Source organism: Desmodus rotundus, chromosome 1 (assembly GCF_022682495.2).
Source record: "Desmodus rotundus isolate HL8 chromosome 1, HLdesRot8A.1, whole genome shotgun sequence".
NCBI classification, from domain to species: Eukaryota; Metazoa; Chordata; class Mammalia; order Chiroptera; family Phyllostomidae; genus Desmodus; species Desmodus rotundus.
The window spans coordinates 105,462,624-105,488,474 of record NC_071387.1 but is presented as its reverse complement, the minus strand read 5'-3'; the positions used below and the strand labels follow the sequence as shown (position 1 = coordinate 105,488,474).

At 39.6% G+C, this 25,851-nt stretch overlaps 1 protein-coding gene across 1 annotated transcript; it reads right to left on the bottom strand.

Moving 5' to 3' along the window:
• HAPSTR1 (HUWE1 associated protein modifying stress responses) lies at positions 1-25,600 on the bottom strand. The gene is made up of 4 exons (XM_053929198.2): positions 24,957-25,600; positions 24,340-24,420; positions 15,163-15,438; positions 1-2,900 (listed from the first exon to the last, which is right to left on the bottom strand). Exons 1-4 carry the CDS (start codon positions 25,180-25,182, stop codon positions 2,656-2,658), a joined length of 828 nt encoding a protein of 275 aa, XP_053785173.1. The 5' UTR covers positions 25,183-25,600; the 3' UTR covers positions 1-2,655.
• Between the last annotated feature and the right edge of the window lie 251 nt (positions 25,601-25,851).

Here is a 25,851-nt window from a genome sequence, read left to right as displayed (position 1 = left end):
ATACCAGACATTATAATTAAGTTTTTAATGCTTCAGCCATGCTCAGAACAACTGCAGTGTAAGGATGACTTCAATCCACTCATGCCAAGTTAGGATGACAGGAACAGAAGTAATGAGCTATGATGTCTCAAAGAATCAGAGAATCTACCTTACGATGAAAACAGGTTCTATTCCCCAAAAGCAAAGTGTTAAGTTTTAAAATTCAGCCTACAATGTTCTCAAGAGACCGAAAAAAAAATCATTATTTAAAAAAAGTACCACACAGATATGCAATCTTCCATGATTTGTTTTGCATCTAAAATGGTACAAAGAAAAGGTTCAAAAATCTAGCAGTCAGAACTAACTTTTCCTAAGAGAAATCATTTCCCGTTCTATTCTTAGGTCTCAGGGTTAATCTGAGCTCAGGTGGCACAAGGGAGAAAGAACAATGGGATGGAAAAGGAAGGAGGGAATTACAAGTGATTAAATGCAATGGAAAAAAGTAACGAATGCTAAAGTTTTCAAAAAGTTTAATGCAGCCAATAAGGCATATAAATTGTGTTCTGGCAGACAGTAACACCTGCTTTCTCTTACCAAAGAAAATGGCACATGTTTTACCAAAATTTGACAATTGAGAGTAAAGGGTACTGAGATTAAGCATCAAAGCACCAACTAAAACAAAAACCCCCCAAAACTGCCACTCAACTTGGAAAGAGGAACTAGAACCAAGGTATAAAGGGGAGATTAAATATATGTTCCTCAATCTCAAAAAATCCTTCAGGAGGAGTTCTGGCCAATTGTGAGCAACACATCACAACACCAAACCCCAGTTCCAGAATCTAAATTTACAACGACAGAAAAACACGGGTAAACCCAACTGCATTTCTTACTACAGTCCAAAGTGCAGCTTGAAAGTATTCCTAACACAGAGGAGGCTTGTCCATTTCAGGTAAAATGACAGACTGCTGTAATTCTTCCTGCTATACTATTCAAATAAAAATGATCCTTTTTTGCCAAAATTTAGAAATACCTCTCCTCTCATTCCTATAGTATGAAATTGACTTTAAATAAAGGTTTTATGTATGATTGCAGAACTTTAGTTCACACGTTTCTAACATTCTATTCACATCCCACCCAGTCCATGAATATTATGGCTAACTTAGCAAAGTTTCTTCACATAAAGGTATTATTAAATGGCTGGAGAAATTGCAAACTTTAACAAAGTGCTGTGAGTAAATTACTGGAAAAATCCTTACATTGGATTTGCAATGGTCTTTTAAGGATAAAAATAGGAAGTAACTGATATTGGACTACAAATTTGCAAGGAAACATTTCTCACTGTCCTACTTGATATATATTATATAATAATATGATAGAATAAATTACAGTACCTGGCAGGCTGACATCAGTTCTTCATCTAAAAAAAGACTATCATTCAGTTCAAGGTATTAAAAATGAAGATGAAACATGCTCTAAAACATAGTAGCTACAAGAGGTCTTATATTTACCCAAAAGAGAAATATAGTGGGAATTTTTATTTAGGTCTACCTAACATCTAGAGAACCTCCATGCGATTCCATCTTTTCCAGAATGGGAATCCAAACAGCACTTTTTAAGAGAGGGATTGGAGAGTTGGGTTTTTCTATTTAAGTCGTAATCACATTATAAGCAGATAAAAGACCTTTTCTTACCTGCCACCTATTCCAATGGAAACTGCACAAAGTAGGGCACTCATGAGAAATGTAAAACAGAAGAGAAAGACTGGAATACCTACCCTCCCACCATCCATCCCCCCCTCATGAATATCAAACCAAAGAGGAAACCCACTCTCAAAGTTCATGACCTCTCTACTTTAGGCCACCTTGAGTACAGTCTACATGTTTACATTTACCTTAAGTATAGTACCCTGCATGGGAAGCAGTACTTGTCTTAAAACTGGAGTTTAAGCCTACAGGGTTAATCTGGGGGCAATTTAATATTATTGCTACTTTTAGAGCACTAACACACACGAAGTGAATCCAATAAAGTTCTTTGTATTGATTCAATAGTAAGTATTAATTGCATGACCATCATAGCACCTCTTTACATCACACAATCACCAGAATTAGCAACTGCTTTGAAAACTAAAAACAGAGCACAGTTCGATAATTAGAAGTTGCACACTGTTACTATATAGAAATCAGGTGCAGGATACAGTGCTGCTGTGCAAAAAATGGAAGCCTGCAGATTTGACGAGGAAGCCAAATCGTGTGTTTTAGACCATTTTAGAACCTGGCAATACTGTTGAAGCAAAATACTCAACACACAGCAGGAAATTTTTTTAAAAAAGCATTCTATAACCAAATAAACATCTGATATTTCCTTTCCCTTTGAGAATAAATACAGTTAAGGTCACTTTTAGCCTTGGAACGGATATATGTTTGCCTATGATGATCTTGCTAACAACTACACAATATCTGATGTCCTCTGCTAGGATTATAGTTTTAAGAAAGCCATAGTTACAAGAGGCATCTACTGTAAATACCTAGAACTTCCATTTATGGCAACCACTATAGAATTCACTTGTCTTAAACAGTGAACAAGGGAAGATGGCCTCATGTTTCCTTTGCAATAATAGTATATGTTGAGGATCAAGTGGCTTTCAAGCAGCATGGTGGGTGTGAAAATGTTTTCAGTTTAGATCATTCTGTTGCGTTTATGGGTTGGTGAGTCTGTAATGACATCGCCACACTGGGCTGAGGTACGCTTTCTAGTTCCACCATTGTCCAAGTGGAGTGCCATTTCTTCTGATATGAAAGTGTTCAAATCGACATCATGGAGTCCATTTCTCCTTCGACTAGCATTCGATCCACTGCTTACATGTGTAGGAGAGCCTGGGGTACTCGAACGCACGCTTATACTAGCCATTGCACCACTAAGACCTAGGAAGAAGAAAAAAGGTTTTAGAGTTGCTCAATTATTCAACCCTTTTGAAAGCAATCCACTTTACTTTCAATGTTCATAGTGTCAAAGGATGTCTATTTTCTTTGTAAGGGGTCCCCAGGGAGCAGTAAAGCTTTATTTTGGAAAGAGGAATTGTCTGGCTTTGACATATGAGATGCTTTATTGGTAATACTACCAATTTTTACAATATTGGGCAAGCACCGTGCTAGGTGTACAGATTGTGAAATACTCCCATCTACTTCTTGGCTAGGTACATATGCAATTTACAGCTGAAGACAGAAGGCGCATGTTTTAAACAAGTTTGGTTATCAAAAGTCACCATTCTGACAGAGCCTCTGATGTGTCTGTGGGTGTAGTTGAGTGTGGGTGTGTGCTCACATGAACACAGGGGAGCAGGCTATCATTTCCAGGCCTGAGTGGGCTTGTTCCAACACCCCCTCCAGATAAGGTGACTTTGTAATTTACCATCCAAAACAGTACACTATCAAACCCTCAAAAAGGGCCACTACTATAAATTATGTTGGGAGATCAAGCACAAGATGAATCTGACCTACACAAATTGGGCTGCCTGATCACCCAAGGTCTGGACTCTATTTGGGAGATATGCCCCCCTTAGAACAGCCTAACTCATTATCACCTATAATCTTTTAGAGAAGGGAGGGCAAGAGTGGCATAAAAAGTCCTGCTTCTCTGCTTGCATAGTAAGTTATTAAATCCAGAATAGACCCAGCATTCATGGCTGAACACTCAATTCCTTACACTCTTGAACAGTTAAGGAAGCCAACGTGTTCCCACTCCTAAATGTCCAGGATAAACCTGTAAGAGGAACGAGTGAGGCAAGGAAACAAACCATAGCACTGATTTTAAAAACCTAACATCACTGACAGTGGAGTTTCCTTCTCATGAATTTCCCCTTATGCTCTTCTAGCTTCATACAGGATCTTGTTATTGCTTGATTAAATTTATATAACATGATCTAGTATAATCAGTGTTTCCAAAGAACAGGATTTAAAATAAGCTTGGAGGTTGGTTTCATAGGAGACTGTTCTAATTTTATGCCCTGTAAATATGATTTAAATGTGAACATTAAAAAAGAATTCTGCTTCCCACCATTCCAAATCTATTAAATTCCCTTTGACATTGTTCTCACCCTATAAACACTGACCATTCTCAAACCCACAGCCTCAACCCATTTGTTGATTGTGTTTTGCAGCCCATACCACTCTTCTCAACTGCTCTAACCAACCTGTCCCCTCACTGCTCTCCCTGTAGAAAATGCATCCACCCTTCCCACTGATGGCCAGAAGGAAGCTGATCGAGTCCCTTTTAAGCTCTAAACACCTTTCCAAGGCTGGCACCTACTTAAAAAAATAAAATAAACACTAACATTGGAGTACTTTCTGTATCCAGCACATTAAGTACTTTTCAATGTCATCCTCAAAATAACCCTGTAACATGTTTTACCTCCATTTTGTAGATGAAAAATCAAGATTAAGCAAGCCACTGAAGTTCACACACCTAGTAAGAAAGAGCTGGGACTCAAACTCAAGCCAATTGTAGCCCCTCTTAAAGTCTAGATTATTTTTAATGAAAGTGGCTTTCGAGTCTAGGGCCTAGAATGCCTTAAAAGCCCATTTCTTTGAACAGTTACTCTCCCTTCCTGCCTTCTTCACTACCCCTGCCACCCCTGTAAGACTGAACCCTAACTACCTGTATCAGATAATTTCCAGTTCCTTACAATGGGTGGGCCTGCGCCTGCCTCCCTTCTAACATCTGCTCCCCACTGATTCCTCCAGCACCTCGTCCCGAGTCCTTCTTTCCTGGTTCTCCTACCTCTCCTGTTTAGTCTCTTGCTTGCTCCTCTTCCCCTCCTGCTTCAAACTCTCCGCTCCTTGCTTTGTGGCCTTTGCGGGTGTCTCTTCTGCCCAACACCCAGGCTGACCCCTTAAAGTCACCCATCTTTTTCCAAATCAGTGCCACAAAAGCAGGTATTTCTCCTGAACTCAAAGTCCTATCCATTTTTCTAACTGCCTGGACATCTCAAACTTAACATTTTCAGAAAGAACTGGGCTCCTCCCCTAGACCACACAGATTAAAAATAAATTTAAAAAAGGGAAAACAGCTTCTAACTGCCTATTGGACATCCAAACTTAACATTTTCATAAAGAACTTCACTCCTTCTTCCCTGGCCCAAACAGGTTTATTAAAAATAAATAAAAGGAAAGGAAAGCAGCACCTCTGGCTCATTCTTTTTAATAGCACAGTACAATCATTAGACTCTTCCTCAACAGTCTTTTTTTTTCATCTCTACCTAATGAATGTAACACCGTGTCTGGCACATAGCATTCACTGAATTCTGAAAAAATAATGATGCCTCAAAGTCCTATTCAGTATTTTGAAACCCACCGTACTCCAAAGCTGTTTATTTAGCTAACATCAGGAAATAAACTCAGGTAGCTCCCTACACTTAAAGTTTTGCCACCAAGTTAATTGCTGGGGTTTTTTTTTTTTTTTTAAGTTCTTCACCAAGTCTGTAAACCCGAGAGCTGTGCCTTCCTAATCTCAAAGCTTGCAACATACTAAAAGGTGTCAACATACTTTGAACAATAACCTTTTCATACTTGTTTCAAATGCAGGTTTCATAATTTGGAACTTCAGCAAAAAAACTGGGCTACTTCAGTAATCAAACTCAGGATGTCCTTGAAACCACACACACAAAAAAGCACACACACCTCATGAAACCCCACCCCAATGCCCTTTGTAAGGTACGAGGTTCCATGGCAGTAAGTTTTAACTCCGAACGACAAACATCCAAGGCTCCTAAGTCACTCCATCAGAAGTGAACAGGCATACCAACTGCCATTCTCCATTAAAAAGATGAGAGTAAACAGCTATTTGAATTTGAAAATTCCCCAGTAACTTCTGTAAAATCACAATCTTTTTTGTTGAATATATGATATGGGATTTAGTTTGACAGCTAATAGAATCACAATGTGCAACACTTCCTACTTATTATCTACTTTCAACAGTGAGGTTTCTTTTCAAAGTTTAACTATCTAATCTTCCCCAAAAAGACTTTTCAGGTGTAAAAAAAATTAAGATTAACAACCAAAAATATGTGTATTTTAAACAGCCCAAATTTTATTTAATAAACCAATGACAGCTACTAGAAGATGCTTTAGGAAACCTTACTAAGCCACATGAACAATCAGGCCTATACAAGTACAGAGAATCTAAACATGCTTCAGAACTAAAAATGAAGTTGTACAGCCCATGGGCATACAACTTAATTTCTACCAAAAACACACTTTTTCAAAAGGGCTATGGGAATATCAATTGACAAAAGCAATAGAACAAGTAGTATGATTAGACAGAAAAGTCTTGATTTCTTAATACAAGATAAATTTTATCAGTTTTAAAGTTCTGCATCCATTTTAAATGATTAGTGAAGGAGAGAGGGAAAAAAAAAAGATTAGGAGAATGTAATCATACTTGAGGAAAAAGAAAGCTCCCACTGGAGCTAAAACAAAGTTACAAGTCCAGGTTATAAGAATCTAGGTTACATGGTAAATTGTTTAAAGTAGCATAAAACTATTGTTCTCATACCAACTTCATGCTTAGTATAGTAAGAAAATCCTGTTTTGAGAATTGTGATTCCAGCTTACCAACACAGTCATGTCACACATAGGCAGAGAAAGAGCAAATGTAGAACCAATCCACCTCCTTCCTCCACACAGCAGCCCCTGGCCTGGAAGCCACTTCTACACTCTCTACTTGCTTTCCACCTCTGCACCCCACTCCACCCGCCACCCCACCCCAAACCCCCAGACTTATGAGAACAGAGGGCTATCCCTTGAGAAGGCAGATTGTTAGTACTGTTGATCCGATCAGCACAGGTTCAGGACTCCCTGCAGATCTGCTCCACCAGTTTTGTCATCTCCAGTAGAAAGGGGGGATTTGACATCCACACAACTTGAACCAAGTGATTAACACCCTGCCCTGAACCCTAGGAAACTGATATTCTTGCATTTGAAATGAATTGCACTATTCAAATGGATAGCCCTCCCTTTTCACCAAGTTGTGTTCTGAGGTTTTAATCAAGAAGCGGTTGTGTGTAAATGTGGTGTTTTAAACGCACCAGGGGGAGTTCAATCATTGAAAAAGAAATTCTACTAGAAGATTTCCGTAAGTTGAAGTAGATACCACTCCCCACCCCAATCTGTAAATTGTAATACTGAACTTTTATTGAAGCAAAGCACACTAAATCAAACCAATTACAAAGATACATGTGTCAAACCAAGAAAACATTTTCAGTTATGCTCACAGCCCAAAATGCTTTCAATTGTTCAAAGACAGTTTTAATGCCATGGGGAAAATGCTCACGTTAAAATGAAAAAAGCAAGATACAGTACCATATAATGCAGCATGATCTCCACTATAAAATAGCTTTAATATTTATACATTTGAAAAAAAAAGTCTGGAAGAAAGTTCACCAAACATTGAACTGCAGTGATCTTTGTATAGTTGGATAACAGGATACTAAATTTTTACTTTTAGGAAATTTTCAAGTTTTCCAAGAAATTAGTATTTATAAATCAGAAAACTAGTAAAAAAAAAAAAAATTAAACTCAAATGTTAAACTCTATCATAACTACCAATGGATTTTTAAGTAAGTACCAGGTGGGTAAACTGGCTTTGAGACATGGCTATGCAACACGGACTCCTTTACCACCTCAATGAAAAAAAAAGTCCAACAACGTTTTATTGCAAGTTCAAAACAATTTTGTATCATTGATGTTGAAAGCTTTAGTTAAGTCCTACACCCCCCCCCCGAAAGTTCAGCAGCTGACATGCAACCTCAAAATTTTAATGCTATTTTAAATTGCCTTAATTGTTCTTGTTCTCAGAAGCTAGTCTGAACAAAGGGCATAATTTAGAAATTCCAGCCTTCAGAGAACTTTTGATTCAAGTTATCCTGTGAAATAATCAACTTTAGTCAATTAAGAAATGAGACTGCTTTGGTGTATTAATCTCTTTTATCTTAATTTCCAAGTAAGTTTTTAAAACACTTTACTGTTAAATAACTCTTGACAGTTCTGTTATTCAGGAAGATGCAGACCACAACATTCAAACATTTATCAAGAATCTACTTGTTCCACACACTGTGCTAGCTAGGAGTGTGGGCAAGAAGAGATTTTGAAAGGTGGATGGAAAGAAATGCCCCACAGGTCAGTTCCAATTAGTCCTCAGCAACAGAAAATTCAAAGGAGTTTCTTTTGTAACATACCATCAGTTTAAGAACACTTAACCTATTTTTTTGTGTTAAACTGTCGAAATTTGTGTCTAAATATTTAGCTTTATAAATGGAAGGAATGAAAATAGGGAAGGGGCAGAGACAAAGAAACAAGCACAACTAACTTAAATTTCTTCTTAAATGTACTAGGACTTCAACTGTCTAAGAAATTTTACCAGGAAGATTTGTTCTCACCAAAATTTATTAACTACTACTATCACTCTAGAGCACATAGGCCAAAGAATAACAAAATGACAAAATAACAAGAGCTGCAAAAAACCTGTGCTCAAAGGAGAAAGGAAATCCTATTGTGGCTCAGGCTGCCAAGAGTCACAGTTCTCCATAAACTCTAGGAGAAGGAGGTTATCAGTTGTATGTGTTAAGTATGACGAATTAGTAATTTGCCTTACATTTTTTTCTAAGTAAAATTTCTGTCTGACCTTATACCCTTGAAGATGATTTCAAACGATTACATCTTTATTATAAGGCTCTACACCCAGTTTCTCCAGATTCTAAACGTTGTCAAGCAACTTAATGATTTAGGAGGATAAGGATCTCGACATAGCCCAGAGAAAGACTTTGCTAGGCCAAAAAAAAAAAAAGGCAGAAATGGAGCCTATTAATTGCTAAGGTGATGGCACTGTCCCTCAATCCAATTGCCTGGGTTTATAAACTTCAAACTGTCTAATGTAGTTCTATTAAGCTAGAAACTGCCTTGACACTGTCTGATTCACCTTTTTGTTTTTTTAAAGGTAGCCTCTGGCCCTTTATTTTTAATATTTTACTTATTTAGAGAGAGGGAAAGGGGAAAAAAAGGAGGACTGAAACATCCATATGTGGTTGTCTCTCGTGTGCCCCCTACTGGGGACCTGGCTCGCAACACAGGCATGAGCCCTGACTGAGAATTGACTGGCTACCCTTTGGTTGGAAGGCCAACCGAGCCACACCAGCCAGGGCTGATTCTGCTTTCTATCACCTGCTCGCTCCTACCACTAGCCTCTAACAGAGTGCTTGGTGTTTACTGTGTTCCATAAATGTTGGGAAACAGGAAAGGTTACAGAATGATGATATAGACTTTATTTTTAAATGACTACACCTTCAGTAGAAGGATTTTAGTTGCAGAAGTCAGGGTTTATACTATATCCATTAAAAATGTTTTAAAAAGAGCTTTCAAACAAAAAACAAGGCTTTAGACTCCACTCAGCAGCTGTTTTAACTGACAAAATCCTTTCTTTAAAAATACAAATTTCCTTTTTGAAATCCTCCACTGTCATAGTAAATGCTAGACTACTTACGTTTGCCTAAGTCCCTTTTAGAACTCACACTAGCAAATGCAGTAGCCCACTGTCTTTTTAAACTTGTTTTAACCCACGAAACTTAAAATTAAGCAAGGTGACATCCTAAAACCAAATGTCAGTAATAGCAATAGTTCCTACCAGACACCAAACCCTATATGCTAGAGGTCTTTGAGTTTGAACTTAAGAATTTTACAGAGGCTCAATCCAGACCCAGTAGGGTTAGTTCCTAGCACAGCAGTCAAGAATGTTGTCAAAATGACTTCTAGAACTAAAACAGACTGATTTTTCTGGAACTGTTTGTTTGAAGCAGGGCCAGAAACCTACAAAGACTACCTATGAGATGATCTGAGTAAGAGCAAGGCTTTCAATAAATTTATCAAATGAGTGAAGTCTAACTTGGCATCCTGCTTCTTCCTCTTCCATCCAGGTCTCTATCTTCCCCTGCAGGACTGCATGTCCTATTCTTACTCTGTACCCTTTCCCCTAAATCTCCATGACAACAAACAGAACTGAGAATGAAGATACCACATTTCAAACTAAGGCTTTTCCAGACACCGCAGCACTAATTTGGGTGACTAAGAATCTCTCTCCATACAACAGGAAGAGAACCATCACCAGCCTCACTAGTTTTTATCAACAGGAAACAAGCTCAAGATCTTAGGAAGTAAAATAAGTATTTAACAGTAAATTTTCAGTTATCCCTCTCCCTCTGGAGTGATTTCCACAATGTTAAAAAGCTACCCTTACTGAAAAGGGAGGGGAAAAAGTATTATCAAAAGCCACTCACTGTAGCTCCAGGTCTCTTTTGTATCCAGGGGCAAAGAGAACACTCATAGGACTTAACTAACCTTAAGAGTAGATACTTGGGTATTTTCCCATTTACTATACCACCTTATAAGCAAAATGTATCACCTTTCATAGAGGAGGAGACTGCCTTGGAGAGGCTAACCATATTATATTGTCTAAGGTCATACTAGGAAAGTAGCCTATATACAAAGCTTAAATACTCTTCCTACTAAAGTTAAGACAGAAATACAGCAGACCACAAGACATTCATCTTCAAGCCTACTTATCCACATTCCCTTATGGGGAGAACACTAGAAAAATACAAAACTCATATATTTTCTGACAAAGAAAAATAAGCCTGGAGACCTATACCATCCCACCCCCCAGCCCTACCAACGGAAGGTGGTAGAGAAACCACCAATGTACAAACATAGAGACACAGTGATTAGTAGCATACATCCAGAAGTCAGACAAATCTGGAATATCTATTCTACTATTTACTGATCTCTTCCATTTTAGCCAAATAAGTCTCTCTTCACTGATAAAATGGCAACAACCCAAGGGGAAGTCTGAGGATTAAAGTAGACCCTCCTTGCTGCCCACACCAAGTAAACACTAAAATAGTTCTTATTGTGAATCATCCTCAGGCCCCACTCCAAGCCTCAGTTGTTCTAATTTAGGTTTACTCTGTAGCATTCCTAAAGTACACCCATTACAGTGTACCCTTACAGTAGTCACCTGGAGATCTGTACCCTCAACTCTTTCTAAAGGTTCTCTGCCCAAACTGTGCGCATCCAGTCACTTAACAGACTGCTGAACCAAAGTTAAGCTCAGAATACATCTACACCAAGTTCGTTAAAGCCAGAATCTTTAAGACAAGGCCCCTGCCCTAATGTAGCCCTAGCCATGGAAACAATTCAAATTGGAAAAGAAGATATATATTTCAGAAGGACTGAGAAAATGGGAAAAACAGAAGGAAATCTTCATCACAGAAGAGACTTTTAATCAATCTGAAAGAATAAATAGGCAGAATGAAAAACCTTAGAAAAGAGAACGGAGGTAGACATTCAATAGATTAAACAGTATGGCTAAGATACACGACCTAAGGATGAGACCAAGTCATAAGGGCCTTGCAACGCCAAGCTGAGTTCTGACCTCTCACTCTACAGGCCATAGGGAAGGAAACAAAGGTTGTTTTTCAATGAAGTGAAGAGATCCAAAAGACCATTCCAATGGCCCCAAGAAATATGGAATGGCAAATGGGTCAACTCAGGGTTAGGAAACAAGGGCAAGATTATTTCTAGAGCCCAGGACTCAACTCCTCCAGAGAGCCTTCTCTGAACACAGCCAGGCAGCACTATGAAATGTCCCTTTCTATACCCAGAATATCTTAAACATACGATGTTGAAGACATTAAATTATTACTCAAGTATGTGTTGGCCTCAACAGAAAAGAAAGCATTCATTTATACATTCCCAGAGACTGCACAGAATCTGCCATGTGCATGTCTGCTATGTGGTTAAATGAGGAAAAAACATGTCCTTGCTGTAGTTGGGTCTAGAAGGAGGAGTCCAGTTTGACACCCATGGGAGACAAATGTGCATGGGACACATACTAGAGAGTCCACCAAAGACAATGGGGCCACACGTATTTGATGGTCAGGATAGAGGTCTAAACTAGAAGTGCAAATCTTGGAAATTAATACCGAGATGGCCTTTGAAGTGTTTTCAAGTTAGCCTAAGAAGAGAAGAAAAAGAAAAGCTCTACAAGAGAAATGATAACTAAAAAAGGGACAATGAAAAAAGCAGAGAACCACAAAAGGAGGTCCAGATGATTTTGGTCTGAAATCTGTTTACATAAAAAGGAGGTGACAGTTATCAATTCAGGACTCAGTAAATTTTCAATGATGTTCTTAAGACGAGGACCAAAAGGGCAAGAACGGAAATCAATTTAGCATCTGCTTGTTTCTTTGACTTCTCTGAGTTTAATAACCAGATCTCATAGACAGAAAGTGCCAAAATAACCAGATCCCATGGACAAAAAGTGCCAAAATAAAGCAATGCATTGTATTCGTTAAGCTTCAATAACCCTTAATTGACATTTTTTTAATTGAAACTTTAATAACCATTAACTGATGTCCTTTTGATTGAAACTGTGAACTTAAGAGAGTAAAGCTGATGAGGGTATTGATCAGAGAATCTTACTCATTATCACATCCTCATCGTCAACATGAAATACTCTTCAAGTATCTTATATCTCTGTCACTTTTATCTTATACATAAAATAAAGGGCATATTCTAGGTATATATGGGCGCATTTGGTGCAGGCGAGAATTTAGAAGCTGATAAAAAACTATAAAGTTAATTGTCCTCTCTTATAAAATGGACAGAACATGAAATATGTGGGGAAGAATAAATCAATGTGACCTCCTACACTCATGTTTGCTTTGATTATAAAACTCAACAAGTCTGCCTCAATATACCAATTCTTTTCCTATATCCTCTCTTATACTCCTAAACTTCATGAATTTAACTCTTCCTCCAATGTAGAACTCCAAGAACTTCATTTTGACCTCATATTTCATATATTTGGCTAAGCCAATTATACACCAAACCAAATTCTGATAAATATGTGCCCTAATTAAGATGTTTCGAAAAACATTTTAAAAGATCTGAACAATTTTCACTTCAATTTACTATTCAATTTAACAGATCATGAAGACACCTTGTTACAAAGTTAGTCATTAAGCTGAATTACAATTTAGTTAACAATGCCCTACCATTAAAAATCACTCCAATTACTTTAAGACTCAAATCAAGCATTCCCAATACACTGATGTTCTCTAAAACCACTAGAGCACAAAACTCAGTATAATTTATGTTTCTGTATACTCTTTCAAGGGGCCCTATTACTTCACCACAACACATGTAATTTTAACTACATGAATTTGGTGTATGAACCCTAGGAATGAGTACACAGAGTCTCCAATGTGTTCTGGATTGGCCACTACTTGGTAAATTTATTGAAGGGAAAGATTATTTCTCTACACAGCTTTGTAAGTAAACTTATTTAAACCCTCACAATTTAAACATAAAACCCTTCCTAAAATTACATCATCATTGAAATTCCCGAAGATCAGGAAAATAATAAATCACAAGTTGAACAGATTCAATTCAGGAAAATGTATGGGGAGGTAGAGGATATAGTAGTTGTCCAGGAAAGGGGCTGGCTTGCCCTTTGTACACCTGGGCAAAAAGTAGGTTTACAGTTGTGAGTACATGAAACAGTTTATTCTTGCATTTTTATTTATTGTATTATTTTCCACACAAACAACTGTAAACCTACTTTGCCCAACCATGTATACAACTGCATTAAAATTTAAAACAAGAATGGCATTTGTTTCTTAAAACTATCTTCTAAAAGCACAACATAGCATAATACAGAAAAAGACACTTTAACAAGAGAAGTATGGAATGAGTCATAAATCCACTTGATAAAAGAAAAGCAGAATACTTAGGACAACTACATCAAATATTACCATGCATTAAAATTAATCTGACAAACTATGTGTACTTCCAGTAAATTTTCCAACCTTAATGGTAAAAGATGTGAAACTCTTTAATTCAACAGGAACAGATTAATCTATTTTTTTTGCCTGAGTTTCAAAAGTTCTGATGGCGTAACCATTCTACTGTGTTAGAAAACAACAAGCAGTCTTAAGTACTGCATCCATACATTATGGAGTTTCTTGCAATAAATGTTTTTGTATTTTTAACTTATAAAGTCACAATTAGGAGGGAAGAAAACCAACATGTTTTCAAACCCCATGTTCTGGTTTGAAGGTAAAGAATCAAGGTTTGCCAGAGAGAACAAGAATCTATATAAACATTAAGGATGCAAGAATATAGAAGCCCTTTCTGTGTTTTTCCACTATTTTTATTACCAGGTTACTTTGCTTTAGATAACCTACACTATGGCCCAAATGTTAAGTTTTAACAGGACTTAGACCTAACTCACTAATCACTGCTATATACTTCAGCCACTGGCACAATCCATGTTTTCACCTTGGCTTCAACCAAGTCTTGCTATTTTGTTGTTTTATTTTTACAGCAGTATAAAATGGTATCCTATAGAAGTATTTCTCCCAGTTCTATCTGAAAGTCTGTATTAGAGAACAACAAGCAACAACAGACTCATTGACTACACACTCCAGGCTTCTCCAATAATACTTACACCCCTCAGCCAAGAATGCCTTTTTATGGCCAGTCTGGCATGGGGAGATGGCGATAGACCTGTTCTTTGACAGTTCTGACTATCAAAGTAAGGACCTAAGGGACAAAGGAAAGTCGATTCCATCTGTCCACTCCCACTGGGTCATCAACTCTCACCCCTCTACAGGTACATGCAATAACTTAGGGTGTCAAGGGGAGTTCCCATGAGAGCTAGCCCAACAATTACCTGCCTTACTTGCCTGTCACTCACCGGGCTCCTCCAGGCAATCATTAATGTGGTAGAAGTCTTAAAACACAAGAACTTCCTCTTTAACTCAGAAGAGTAAGAAAACATGTACAATATGAGTAAAGCAATAAATTCTAATCAATGCTGCAAAAGATTGTGTTACTGTAAAATCAGTAAGCTCAAACTAACTTTCTTGAAAACATTTTTTAGAATGGGCTATCTAACATTCAAAAATTGTCCATATACGTTCTTAGCTTACATTCTATTTAAACATTTCTAAAGCAAATAGTTACTTTGAATAGACAAAAAACAGACAATATATCTGGACCTAAACCTAAATGTGAAAATGGATCCACAGGCACACTCTTAACCATTTTCCAAAGAAATATGTTTAAACGGCTTTACCATGCAGAGCTATGGCTTCCCGGAAGGGTTGCAAATCAGTCTCTACAGATGAGCTAGTTTCCGTTGAAGTAGCTCGGTTAGGGGACACTACAGTCAGTCTTGGGGGAGCTCTAGAGTTTCGTGGTGGAGGAACTTTCCCACACAGAAAGCTGATCAAATCTTCTCTACGAATAGTTCTTCTGCGCTTTTTAACCCAAGCCAACACATCCTTATTGCGTCGCTGATAGCCAATCTGAATTCCAATATCAAAACTTCGCTGATGGGTATCCACGCTTTCTGTTAGGAAACAACAAAAAAAAAAGAAAATGATACATGATGATCAGTAGAACCATGCTGCATTTTCTTCTAAAGAAAGTCATTTTACTAGGTAACCAAAATGAGTATCATAAAGTATGGGGCTCTTTTAAAAAAAGATTTATTTATTTATTTTTAGACAGAGGGGAAGGGAGGGAGAATGAGAGGGAGATAAATATCAATGTGTGGTTGCCTCTCACTCGCCCCCTACTGAGGACCTGGCCCACAACCCAGGCATGTGCACCTTGACTGGGAATTGAACCAGTGATCCTTTGGTTCACAGGCCAGCACTTAATCCACTGAGCCACACCAGCCAGGGCAAGTATGAAGTTTTCTAAGTCAATCAGTAATCTATTAAATTGGATAGTATTTAGTTTGTGTTTCAAATGTTACACATGACATTTAATCAGAATTTAAATTCAGTTAACACATCACGTAATCCTAGAGCTTCTGCCTTGTTCTTAAAAAAATTTAAATAGATAAAAGAGACCATGCTTAGCCAAATTTCCATTTTTAAAATGCTATTCCCTTAAAAAGCTTGCTATAATAATCTAATTAAAACTAATTCGTTTAATAAAGCTAACAATGGGTAAATCATTAAATGTTTATTATTACTATGCATACTCAACTTCACTGACGAAAAGGTAATACAATCATCTTGAGAGCAGTACTACTGTCCCCCTTATTGCATAAGAAGCAGCAGGTATTGAGCAATGAGTAACTTCACTAGGGCCACAATATATATTCAAGAGCTACAGTTTTATTTGAGTCTGTGATTCTTACACACTAAAGCTATACTACTCTCCTTCAAAAAACAGTGAATTCTCAGGAATCCTAAATAGGAACATCACATCATTCAACAGATAACTAAATATTGCACTTCACTCAGGCCACACTCACCAGCAGCATTCACCATGTTATTTTGGAGATACACTCCTACTGAAAGGTTTAGCACTGATTGAGGGAACAAACTAAAGTAGCAAACATTTTAGAAATAAGGGAAAACTAATTCTGATCAACTACTCAACAAATCCTAACAACACAGTAGAAACAAAAAAAGCTTCACTCATTTCCCTAGGTATATTTTCATTCTGCTTCCAGTTCCCAACAGTCTTCCATAACTCATAACCATTCCAACCACAAAAGACCTGGCCTTAAAATCTCTGGCCTCCCAGTCTCCATGTAGATACTCCTCCATATATACTGAACCCAGGTTTTCAGTAAAATGATTCCTCCCTTTAGTGGTTTTATATAGTTGAAATTTAAGTCACTGCAATTTTTAAAGATTTTATTTATTTATTTTTAGACAGGCAGGAAGGGAGGGAGAACGAGAGGTAGAGAAACATCTATTGGTTGCCTCCTGCCCATGCCACAACTGGGGAACGAACCCACAACCTAGATACGTGCCCTGATGGAAATCAACAAGGGACCTTTCACTTTGCCAGATGACACCCAACCAACTGAGCCACAATGATCAGACCTGCAATTTATTTTTAGTTGAGCTGCTAAACCAGAAGACAATCACCAGTATATCTTTAACAGAATTAAAGATAGTTCCTTTATCCCTGAACCTTTTGCAAAAGCTGTAAATCTTGTGTAACAAAGAATCCCCTATTACCTTTTCTGGCCTTGAATTTTTAAAAAATTATTTGTCTGCTGCAAAGGTAGACTCTGAAAGGAGGAGCAATGATCAATGACAAGCTATGTCCCAGAAGAAAAAAAAAAGAAAAAAAAATCCAGACATCACTGGCTCCCAAGCTGTATAAATTCGTATTATTTAAAAATATGGCAGAGGGCAACACAAGCAGCACATTATTACAAGAGCTAAGGAATAGCTCTCAGATGATCAGACCTTATTACTAAAAAAATAAAAAGAAAAATGGAAATTATCCATGGAAGCACTCTTAAAAATATTAAACTCCATCACAATGTTAAAAAAGTAGGTTACTCTGATTTTATAAATATAAGCAGCAGCTCAGGAATATAATAATTTCTTCAGTAGTCACTACCAGAATAGCCAAGTTATGTGAATCTAATTCTGATTTCTCATCTCACATAAACAAAGGAAGCATGAATTCCATTTTAAAGACATACTGCATTTAAGAGGACAATACAGCACTTTTCCACCTCTTAGGTTAAAGGCTTAGATGAAGCTAGTCTGAGTGGGGTAGATAAACTCTAAGGTGACTTTGTCAAGCTATAGCTAGACCTTAAGTGGTCTGAAGAACTGGAAACATTATAAAAGAAATCAAGTCATAAAGAAAACTAAGCCCATCCCATGGGACTGACCATGGAAGGGAGGAGAAAAGTAAAATGTATGAACCTAGAAGCAACCAGGTTTCTACAAACCTGCCCTACACCTTAAAAGAACTGTTATCAAGCTCATTAACAGGAGAAGTTTCGTTTCCAAAAAGAATGACTAACAAAATTTCATTATTCAAAATCCAAATGGAGGTAGGCCCAGAACTGGAAATACACTATAGAGGGAAAAAAGTTGGAAGCATGAAAGGGATACAAGAAACAAGCTGGAAGGAGACTTGGAAATGTATACCTGGCAAACCAGACAGCAAAAAAAGAAAAGCTAAACCTGATACAAACCTCCAGAGTCAAAGGTAAGAGGCTCCATAAGGTGGTGGTTTAAGGAAACTGACAATCCGCGGAAGGAAGACCTTAGCAAAATTTAGGTTTGTTCTAACTGAGGACACAAGGAAGCTGCAAAAGTTAGATCCGCAAGAGGCTGATGATTTAACCATAGATTTGAACAAAGTTGGAAAACTCAATATTCACTGGTTTAAATGAAAGACAGTTACTTAATTTTACATTGTATGCAACTGACAAATCATTTCACCTCAAAAATTCTGCACAAGTCTCAGTACCAGAACCAACCAAAGACACACTATAATTTAGGCATTTTGTAAACACTGACTTTACATACTAGAAGGTACAGAAGAAACGCAGATATAACACTTAAGGTCTTCGGGTACATTATTTTGCACTGCCTGGGCATAACTTGGTTTTATATCATTAATAGCATATCCTGAAAGCCAAATGCAATTAATTTTACCATCCAGATTAATTCAATCTCAGTTATGCCACTGAAGAGAAAAATCTCATGTTGCATTTAAAATATAGTCCTATTTTTAGGACTTCAACGCTCTGAATACACATGAACCCTAACAATAGACACACAAATCTAGAAGAGCAATACACAAAAAGTAGGGGACAGTCTTGGGCCCAACATTATCTTACTAACACCAAAATCACTGTGGAAAAAGGGCTGTAAGCTTTTAGGTTAGGCAAACCCCCAAAACATCGCAAAATGTCAATCTAACCTTTAATAACACATTCATTTCCTCACGCAAGAAACATTGGCTCACATCAGTACAGTAGACATCTCATGTTTTATATTTTTAAAATTTTCATTTGGTCTTGATACAGACAAAATTCACTAGGTTTCACTGTTTATAGTTTTTCAGATACTCACAAACCCTGTATAAACCAACCAGAGCAGATATCCTATTTCATATACAAGGAACTGAAAATGAGGTTCAAAGGGCCTTGCCCAAAGTTGGAATAAGTGGCAGAAATAGTTGGATAAGCAGAGATGAAATACCTTTTATAGAAATACCAACAATAAATAAGTCAATTCCCATTCTCTTAGAGGATCTACAAACCAGAAGAGCACACCAATATATATCAAAGCAACACTTCTAAGGAATACTAATGACTACAAAACATTTGAACTTAAGAAATGAACCTGTACTAACCAACCAGTCTGCCATGGGGGGATGGGGGAATATATATATATATATATTTAAAATGTTTCATTAGAAACAAAGTTGTGAGTCATAACTAAAATAAAATGGCTTTCCAATTGTTTTGAGAAAGTAACTATGTATTCCCTAATGAGGTATTATCCACTAGGCACTAACTTCTAGCTACTCAGGTATTTACTTAAGATTCACCTTCCACGTAAAACAAAGGACAGGAACCAAGAAAGAATCATTGCAGCCACAGTTGCCTGGCATCCAATCCTCCTTCCTTTCCTAAAGAACCTCCAAGTTTTTGTTTGGACAGCTCTGGGGGAAGCTTCTGTTGCACATTTGCTCAAGGGGTGGAACATGTGGCTTAGTCCTAAAATTAATCTGCACAACCGCAAACCATGACTGTGATACTGGTTCTGAGTTATTATGTGACCCAATTCTGGCCAAGAAACTGTAGAAGTCATTTGCTAGTAGCTTCTGGGGAAAAAGGCTTTCCTGGCTCTTCTAAACGTCATTAAGTGATGTGAGCTGCCAACACAATGAAGTTAGCCTGAAGACAAAGCTCATACATGCATGTGTGAGCAGATTAAGGGTGGAAAGATGTATAGCCAGAGAGCCTGAGCCACTGAATTCAGTTAACCTCACCCTCACCTGCAAGTTAGAGGAGTCAATCCATGTCCACACCATTGAAGCCAGACTAATTTGTAATTTTCTGGTATTTGTAGCCAAAACATCCTTTTCACAGAGAAGTTACACATCGGAAAATGACTGTCTTCTATTAAAACTTGAGACAAAATCTTAAAGCAGTATCAGGAATACTCTCCTTGTAAGTTTAACACAATTTAAGACAAGGTTTCTAATTGTGATCCATACTAAGGCGTCTTATACAAAGTCTCAAAGTTCAATAGTAATTGTTTGCAGCAAGGGGAGTCATAAACAAACCCCAGACATTTTAAGGAGCTAAAATCCCAATAGCTGTCTCCAAGTAGCAAATGCGTTGTCTCACTAACCACTTGGCCCACGAATTTTCAGTATGTTCAGTTTACTTTCAGCTTTGTAAAGGTCCAACCAAAATGGCCCAATAAAGTGAAACAACATTATTATAAACAGAATTTTGCACCAAAATATCTCAGAAACAGGGACTTAAATGCATATTATTTTTTGCATGTGAAAATTTTATTTACGTTTGGCCCTTTTAGGGGAAAATGAGAAAGGAAAGTACATACCAAAGCTTATTCCTACACGAGAAGAAAAAAATTGTAGACCAAAAAACTAGTATTATGTTTCTTTACTTTTCAATACTGCCCACAGACATAAACTTCTGGAAAATAAAACTTGACCACCAACAGTCAACCCTAACCCTTGAACATTCAATATATGCCAGCACTAAAATATGAGCTTGTACTAAGATATGGATACTAACCCCCACTTACAGTTAATAGAGGACAGTGGTGGAAAAAAAAATCTTGTTCCATTATCTGTCTCCAGGACCTTAAAGCTGTGTTGTAGTAACAATCTAAATTCTGAACTCAGTCAGATAATCCAGCAGTAGACTCCATAAGGATGTTGGCTTTCTGTAAGCACTATTGGAATACAGACATGCCCTGGGGCAAATGCTGTTCACTGGGAGACCAGAAACATCTTTAATATAAACCTTTAACATAAACAATACCAAGAGAAAACTTTCAATATGTGATAGAACTCAGCACGCAACTGAAAAGTTTCAGAAGCAGTTTTAAAATGTGAAGGGACAAACACATGAGGCATATCATTAAAAAAAGGACTTAGAAGAAAAACATTAACAAGCTGAGAGAAACAACAATTTTAAAAAATGGCTCCACAGGGTAGGATCAAACATTGGCTCACAGGGACTGAAGAGTTACGGCACCAGCACCCACCTCAGTCTGACCATGTGAGGCTCCCTAGGATGGCCCTGTCCTAGAGGACAACCAGTCCAACCTCTCTACTGAGCAAGTAGCTCCAAGCAGGAGAAATTTGAACTAGATAAAGAGAATATGTATTTTCCTAATGAAGAGTCAAGAAACAGAGACTGGAAACCTGTCACCCAAGGAAATGTGGCAGGTGGGTGGCAGACTTAAGAAGCAACACAGGCTTGGCCAAATATTTCCCAGGTAAGCATCAACCTGGGCTAGATTAAAACAATCTCAGTAACTTTCACTCCCTTCTTTAGTTGCAAGACATCAAAAAATGTACTAGACTAAGCAAGGGAGACACAACATGACTAAATACATAGAAACAAGAGCCAGCAATCATGATTTTTCTTCCCCTTTCCAAAAAAGATGTCGAAGTCTAGATCTACTTTGTGAGGTACCAAGAACCACTCATTCCTTCTTGTTGAGTTCTGTCCACACTGAGGGGACACCCCAACATACTCTCCTCCAAATCCTTCCAGCTACATTCCTACCCAACCAAATGAATGTTCAATTTTTCAGAAGGCCACAGGCAATCAAAAGAGGCCCTTCTAAGCTTGTACCTCAATTCTGACCTTCCAATGTGCTTATTTTAGAGATTATGAAGAGGTTGGTCAATGTGCCAAGCTATCCTCAGGCTGCAAAATGAGCCACTTCTAGCTTGCTACGTTAAATGCTTAATTATACAAAATATAGGAGCACTGCCCACTTAAAGGAATTCTCCCAAATATTCCCACTGTAAATTACATTTAAATATTAATCAGAACTGTGAACACTCTGATTGTTCAAATTTATCATTAATGCTGTATACACTTGTGTCACTGCCTTGCCAATTTTATTGGATCTATTTAAGATACCCAATTATTCCTGTGGTTGAATTGTGTTCTCTGAAGACCACACCAAGAAAAGGAGGAAGAATTTAACTGCAGAGCACTATGGATACGTTCCCTAAATCAGGTAAAAAATAAATAATGTTGCTACACTACCGAATTCCACAAAGCAGAACCTACCTTTTCTATGAGGTAAAAATACTTTTAACAACAATAAAATACAAAGAGTAGTTCAATCTAACAATCCAGCATTTGCAATAATGCAAGAACCTCATGTGATGTTTAAAAAACCAAAAACTGAATGTCTTGCCTTACATTTCCTGAAAAAAGAAAACTTGTGAATTATAAGCAGCATTTTCAAGTCAAGTAATCAAATTTAAGATTTCAAAGTTCAGCTTCTGAGCCCATCTTCTTATACGAAGAATTGGCACTAAAGAAAACTGCTAGCTTTAGTCCTAAACAAGTAACAATCCTGTAGACAACAGCACCAAAACTGACCAAAAAAGCCAGAGCACATTCCTATTTTTGTATGACCTATGCAAAGAGCCAGGCACAGAGAAGGCACTAAAAATGTGTTGCCTCCCCCTTTAAGCAAACAGCAACTCCAACAAGCAAATGAAAATCCATGGCACCCACCATACAACAGAATGCTACTCAGCAGAAGGAAAAAAAAAGCACTGAGCTATTTATTAATGCATACATTGTGAACAAAATGGATCACTTAGAAACATGGGAAAATGAAAGAAACCAGACACAAAAGGCTACATACCGTTAAAATTCTATTTATGGGATTATGAAAATGGGAAAAACCATATACACAGCAATCATATCAGTAATTTCTAAGGGCTAGGGTGGGAAGATACGGTTTATATATTGGCAGCAGGTGTCTGTCAAACTCAAGCCCCCATCTTAAAAGGGTGATTTTATTGCATATAAGTTATACTCCAAGATATCTGAGTATATTACACTCAGAAATCTCTAATTTTAAAAAAGTATTCTATGTTGTATTTCAAAATTCCCTGTCTGGACGAAACCAAGAGCCGTTGCAGAGAATGCTCAAGACCCTCAAAAGCCCTGACAGATGTTAAAGCAAACTACTCAAGAGTCAGAATTTAAGTTAACTCGGCCACAGAAAATCAAAGCTGACCACTGGGGCACCATTTAATTGTTTCCCTTTTCTTGGTAAGTCTGAACCATTAGTTCCTCATTCCTTAAAAATTCACACTCCACTCACCAGTTCCAGTTTATGTATGAAATTACTGTCCCCCAAAAATGCAAATTCCAACCAAGAAATTTCACAGTAAGGGTATTTTTATTATAGAACGCTACCATCAATTGCACATTCTTACACAAAAATAAGACTCTTAATCAAATCACTGCACAGCCTATTTTAATAATTTTGAAACGTACCAAGTTCCATTACTGTTGGCAGCAGTTCTAGAAGTTTGAAAGCATCTGACTTTGTGTTTACTGAGATTAACAAATTCAAATCCTTTTCCACAGAAACCTTGCCCCCCCCCACAAGTCAAGCCTAAATTTCCGTATCTTTAAAATCAGTACTGAACAAAATCTCAACCCATTGTCACTAAGCACAATGGGCAAGAATGCTTCCGTAACATATTTTCATGTCATTCTAGAGTGGAAAAATTAACTCCAGAAAGGCAGTACCATAAAACACAACTCTGTAATTCATGCTTAGATCACAGATTTCCTACCAACAGCGTGCAGATATATGGTAGTTTTTAAGAAAAACACTTTAAGTTGCTAGGGAAGAGCAGTGCATTAACGCGGGCACAGGTTATTCCAATTAGCAACTATTCAACGCACTTAAAAGCTCTGAACTATCATGCTGGATATTGCCTCCCTCAAGATTCTTTTCCCCCACAGCGCTTACAAGTCTCCCTACGCCCCTACCTCTCTATGACACAAACCATAAACTCTCTTCCTTTGGGTGCCTTTTCCAAAAAGAAGCTCCCCTTACCCAGTTCAGTTCAGGGCTTCTCGACCTCGACATTGGGGGCGTGGAGGTGAGAGAACGATCTTGCGCGGTACAACACATGCAGAGCCCCTTCTCAGTAATGACATTCAAGAACGCCCCCTAGACACTGCCAAATGTACCCGGGGGGTTGAGGGGGTCAAAATCACCCCCAGCTGAAAATCACTGGTCTGGCTAAGTAGACCACCAGCGGAGTTTCCAAGCTGCAAAACGTTCAGGACTAATGGTTGGATTCAGGAACAGAAAACACTCCAGCAACCTGGGTCCAGGTAAAGGTGACCAATACAACTGGAACGCGGGACTTAAACCCTGACGCAGGGTGCCCTTCCCCTTAATCGGCAATGCAGCAAGGTTATCTTTACCTTTGTAGAGGTTGGTGACGGCGGTGGCTGCGTTTTGGAAAGGGACCCAGAGAGAAAGTCCTGGCTGCTGACACACTCGGTCTGAAACAGTGGTAGAAAAAAATTTTATTTGCGCGTCAATCACTCCGGAACGGCCATATTAGGTTTCGCCATTTTGTTCAAGGGTTTCGGGATCTCACAGTGACTGGGAAGAAGACAAGAAAGGGGTCGCGGCGGGGTGTAAGGGGCTGCCGCGAGGCTCGGAGGCGCAGAACGAGAACGAGCTGCGGCACAGGAAGGTGCCCCCCCCCCTCAGTCCCCGCCCTGAGGCCGGCTTCAGGCACAATAGGGACGGCCCTATGGCTCCCCTTCGCCATTTTGTGACTAGGGGCTCCTCCCCTGCCCTCTCCGGCCTGGGGGCGTCCGGCAGCCGGGCCTTAGGAGCGAACGGACTCCTCCGGGCCGGCCCCCAAAGACAACATCCCCCGACCCAACCCCGAGGCCTCCCCAGAGGCCCGGCTTGCCGCGCCGCCATCTTGTGAGGAGGGGGCGGCGGCCGAAGCCGGGCAAGCCGCCCCGGGGCTCTCGGCCGAGGGTCAGGCCGGAGGCGGCGGCAAGATGGCGGCGGCGGCCCTCACCTTTGTAGAGTTGGGCCACGGCGGTGGCCGAATTCTGGAAGAGATGCCACAGTTTCTGCTGCTTGTGTTCGGGCTGCGCCGCGGCCGCCGCCTCCTCCTGCAGCTCCGGAGGTAGCTGCTCGTCCTGCTCGGCCTCGGCCAAGCACTGCCGCTCCCACTTGGAGAACCAGTGCTCGGGCCCGTGCTCCTGGATCTCTGCCTCGCCCTCTTCCTTCCGCTCCTCCATCCTCCGCGGCCTCCCGCGGCCTCGACGCCGCCGCCGCGTCCTCCTCAGGCTAGTCTCCCGCGGGAGCGTCGTCGTCGAGCGGCCTGGCGGCGGGGCCCAGCGGCCAGCGGCGCTCCTCGCGGCTGCCCAGGCCTCCTGCTGCCCGACTGCCTTCGAGCCCCGCCCCGCAGCCCCACGCAGCCCGGGACGACCCCCGCCCCGGGCCTCCCCACCCCTGGGCCCCGCCTAAGTTCGCTGCGGGCCACCGCCTCTAGCCTCTAAGGTCCGAGCCCGTCTACCGCCGCCCCATGGCGCAGCGGCCCTCCCCGCCTAGGGCCACCGCCGCCGCCGACTACCGAGCCCGCTCCGCAGCCCTGCCAACGCCACCGAGCCCACACCGAAGACTGAAAAACGTCGCCGCCGCGGCCGCCGACGCCTCTGCGGCTGCTGGTCCCCGCCCTCCCCCGCCCACATGCTGACTGAGGAAGCACCGCCCACTCAGGCCAGCTCCCGTGTCTGATTGGGGCGTTTCTGATTCAGGAGACCTCATTGGTCCGGTCCGACCGGTTCCGCGTACCGGCGTCTGAATATTGCGCCGTAATTGGTTCTTCGGGCTGTCTGCCTGACATAACCAATGGGCGGGGGGCTGAAGGGAGCGAATGTCAGGAAGGATGAAGTCGTAGAAAAAGG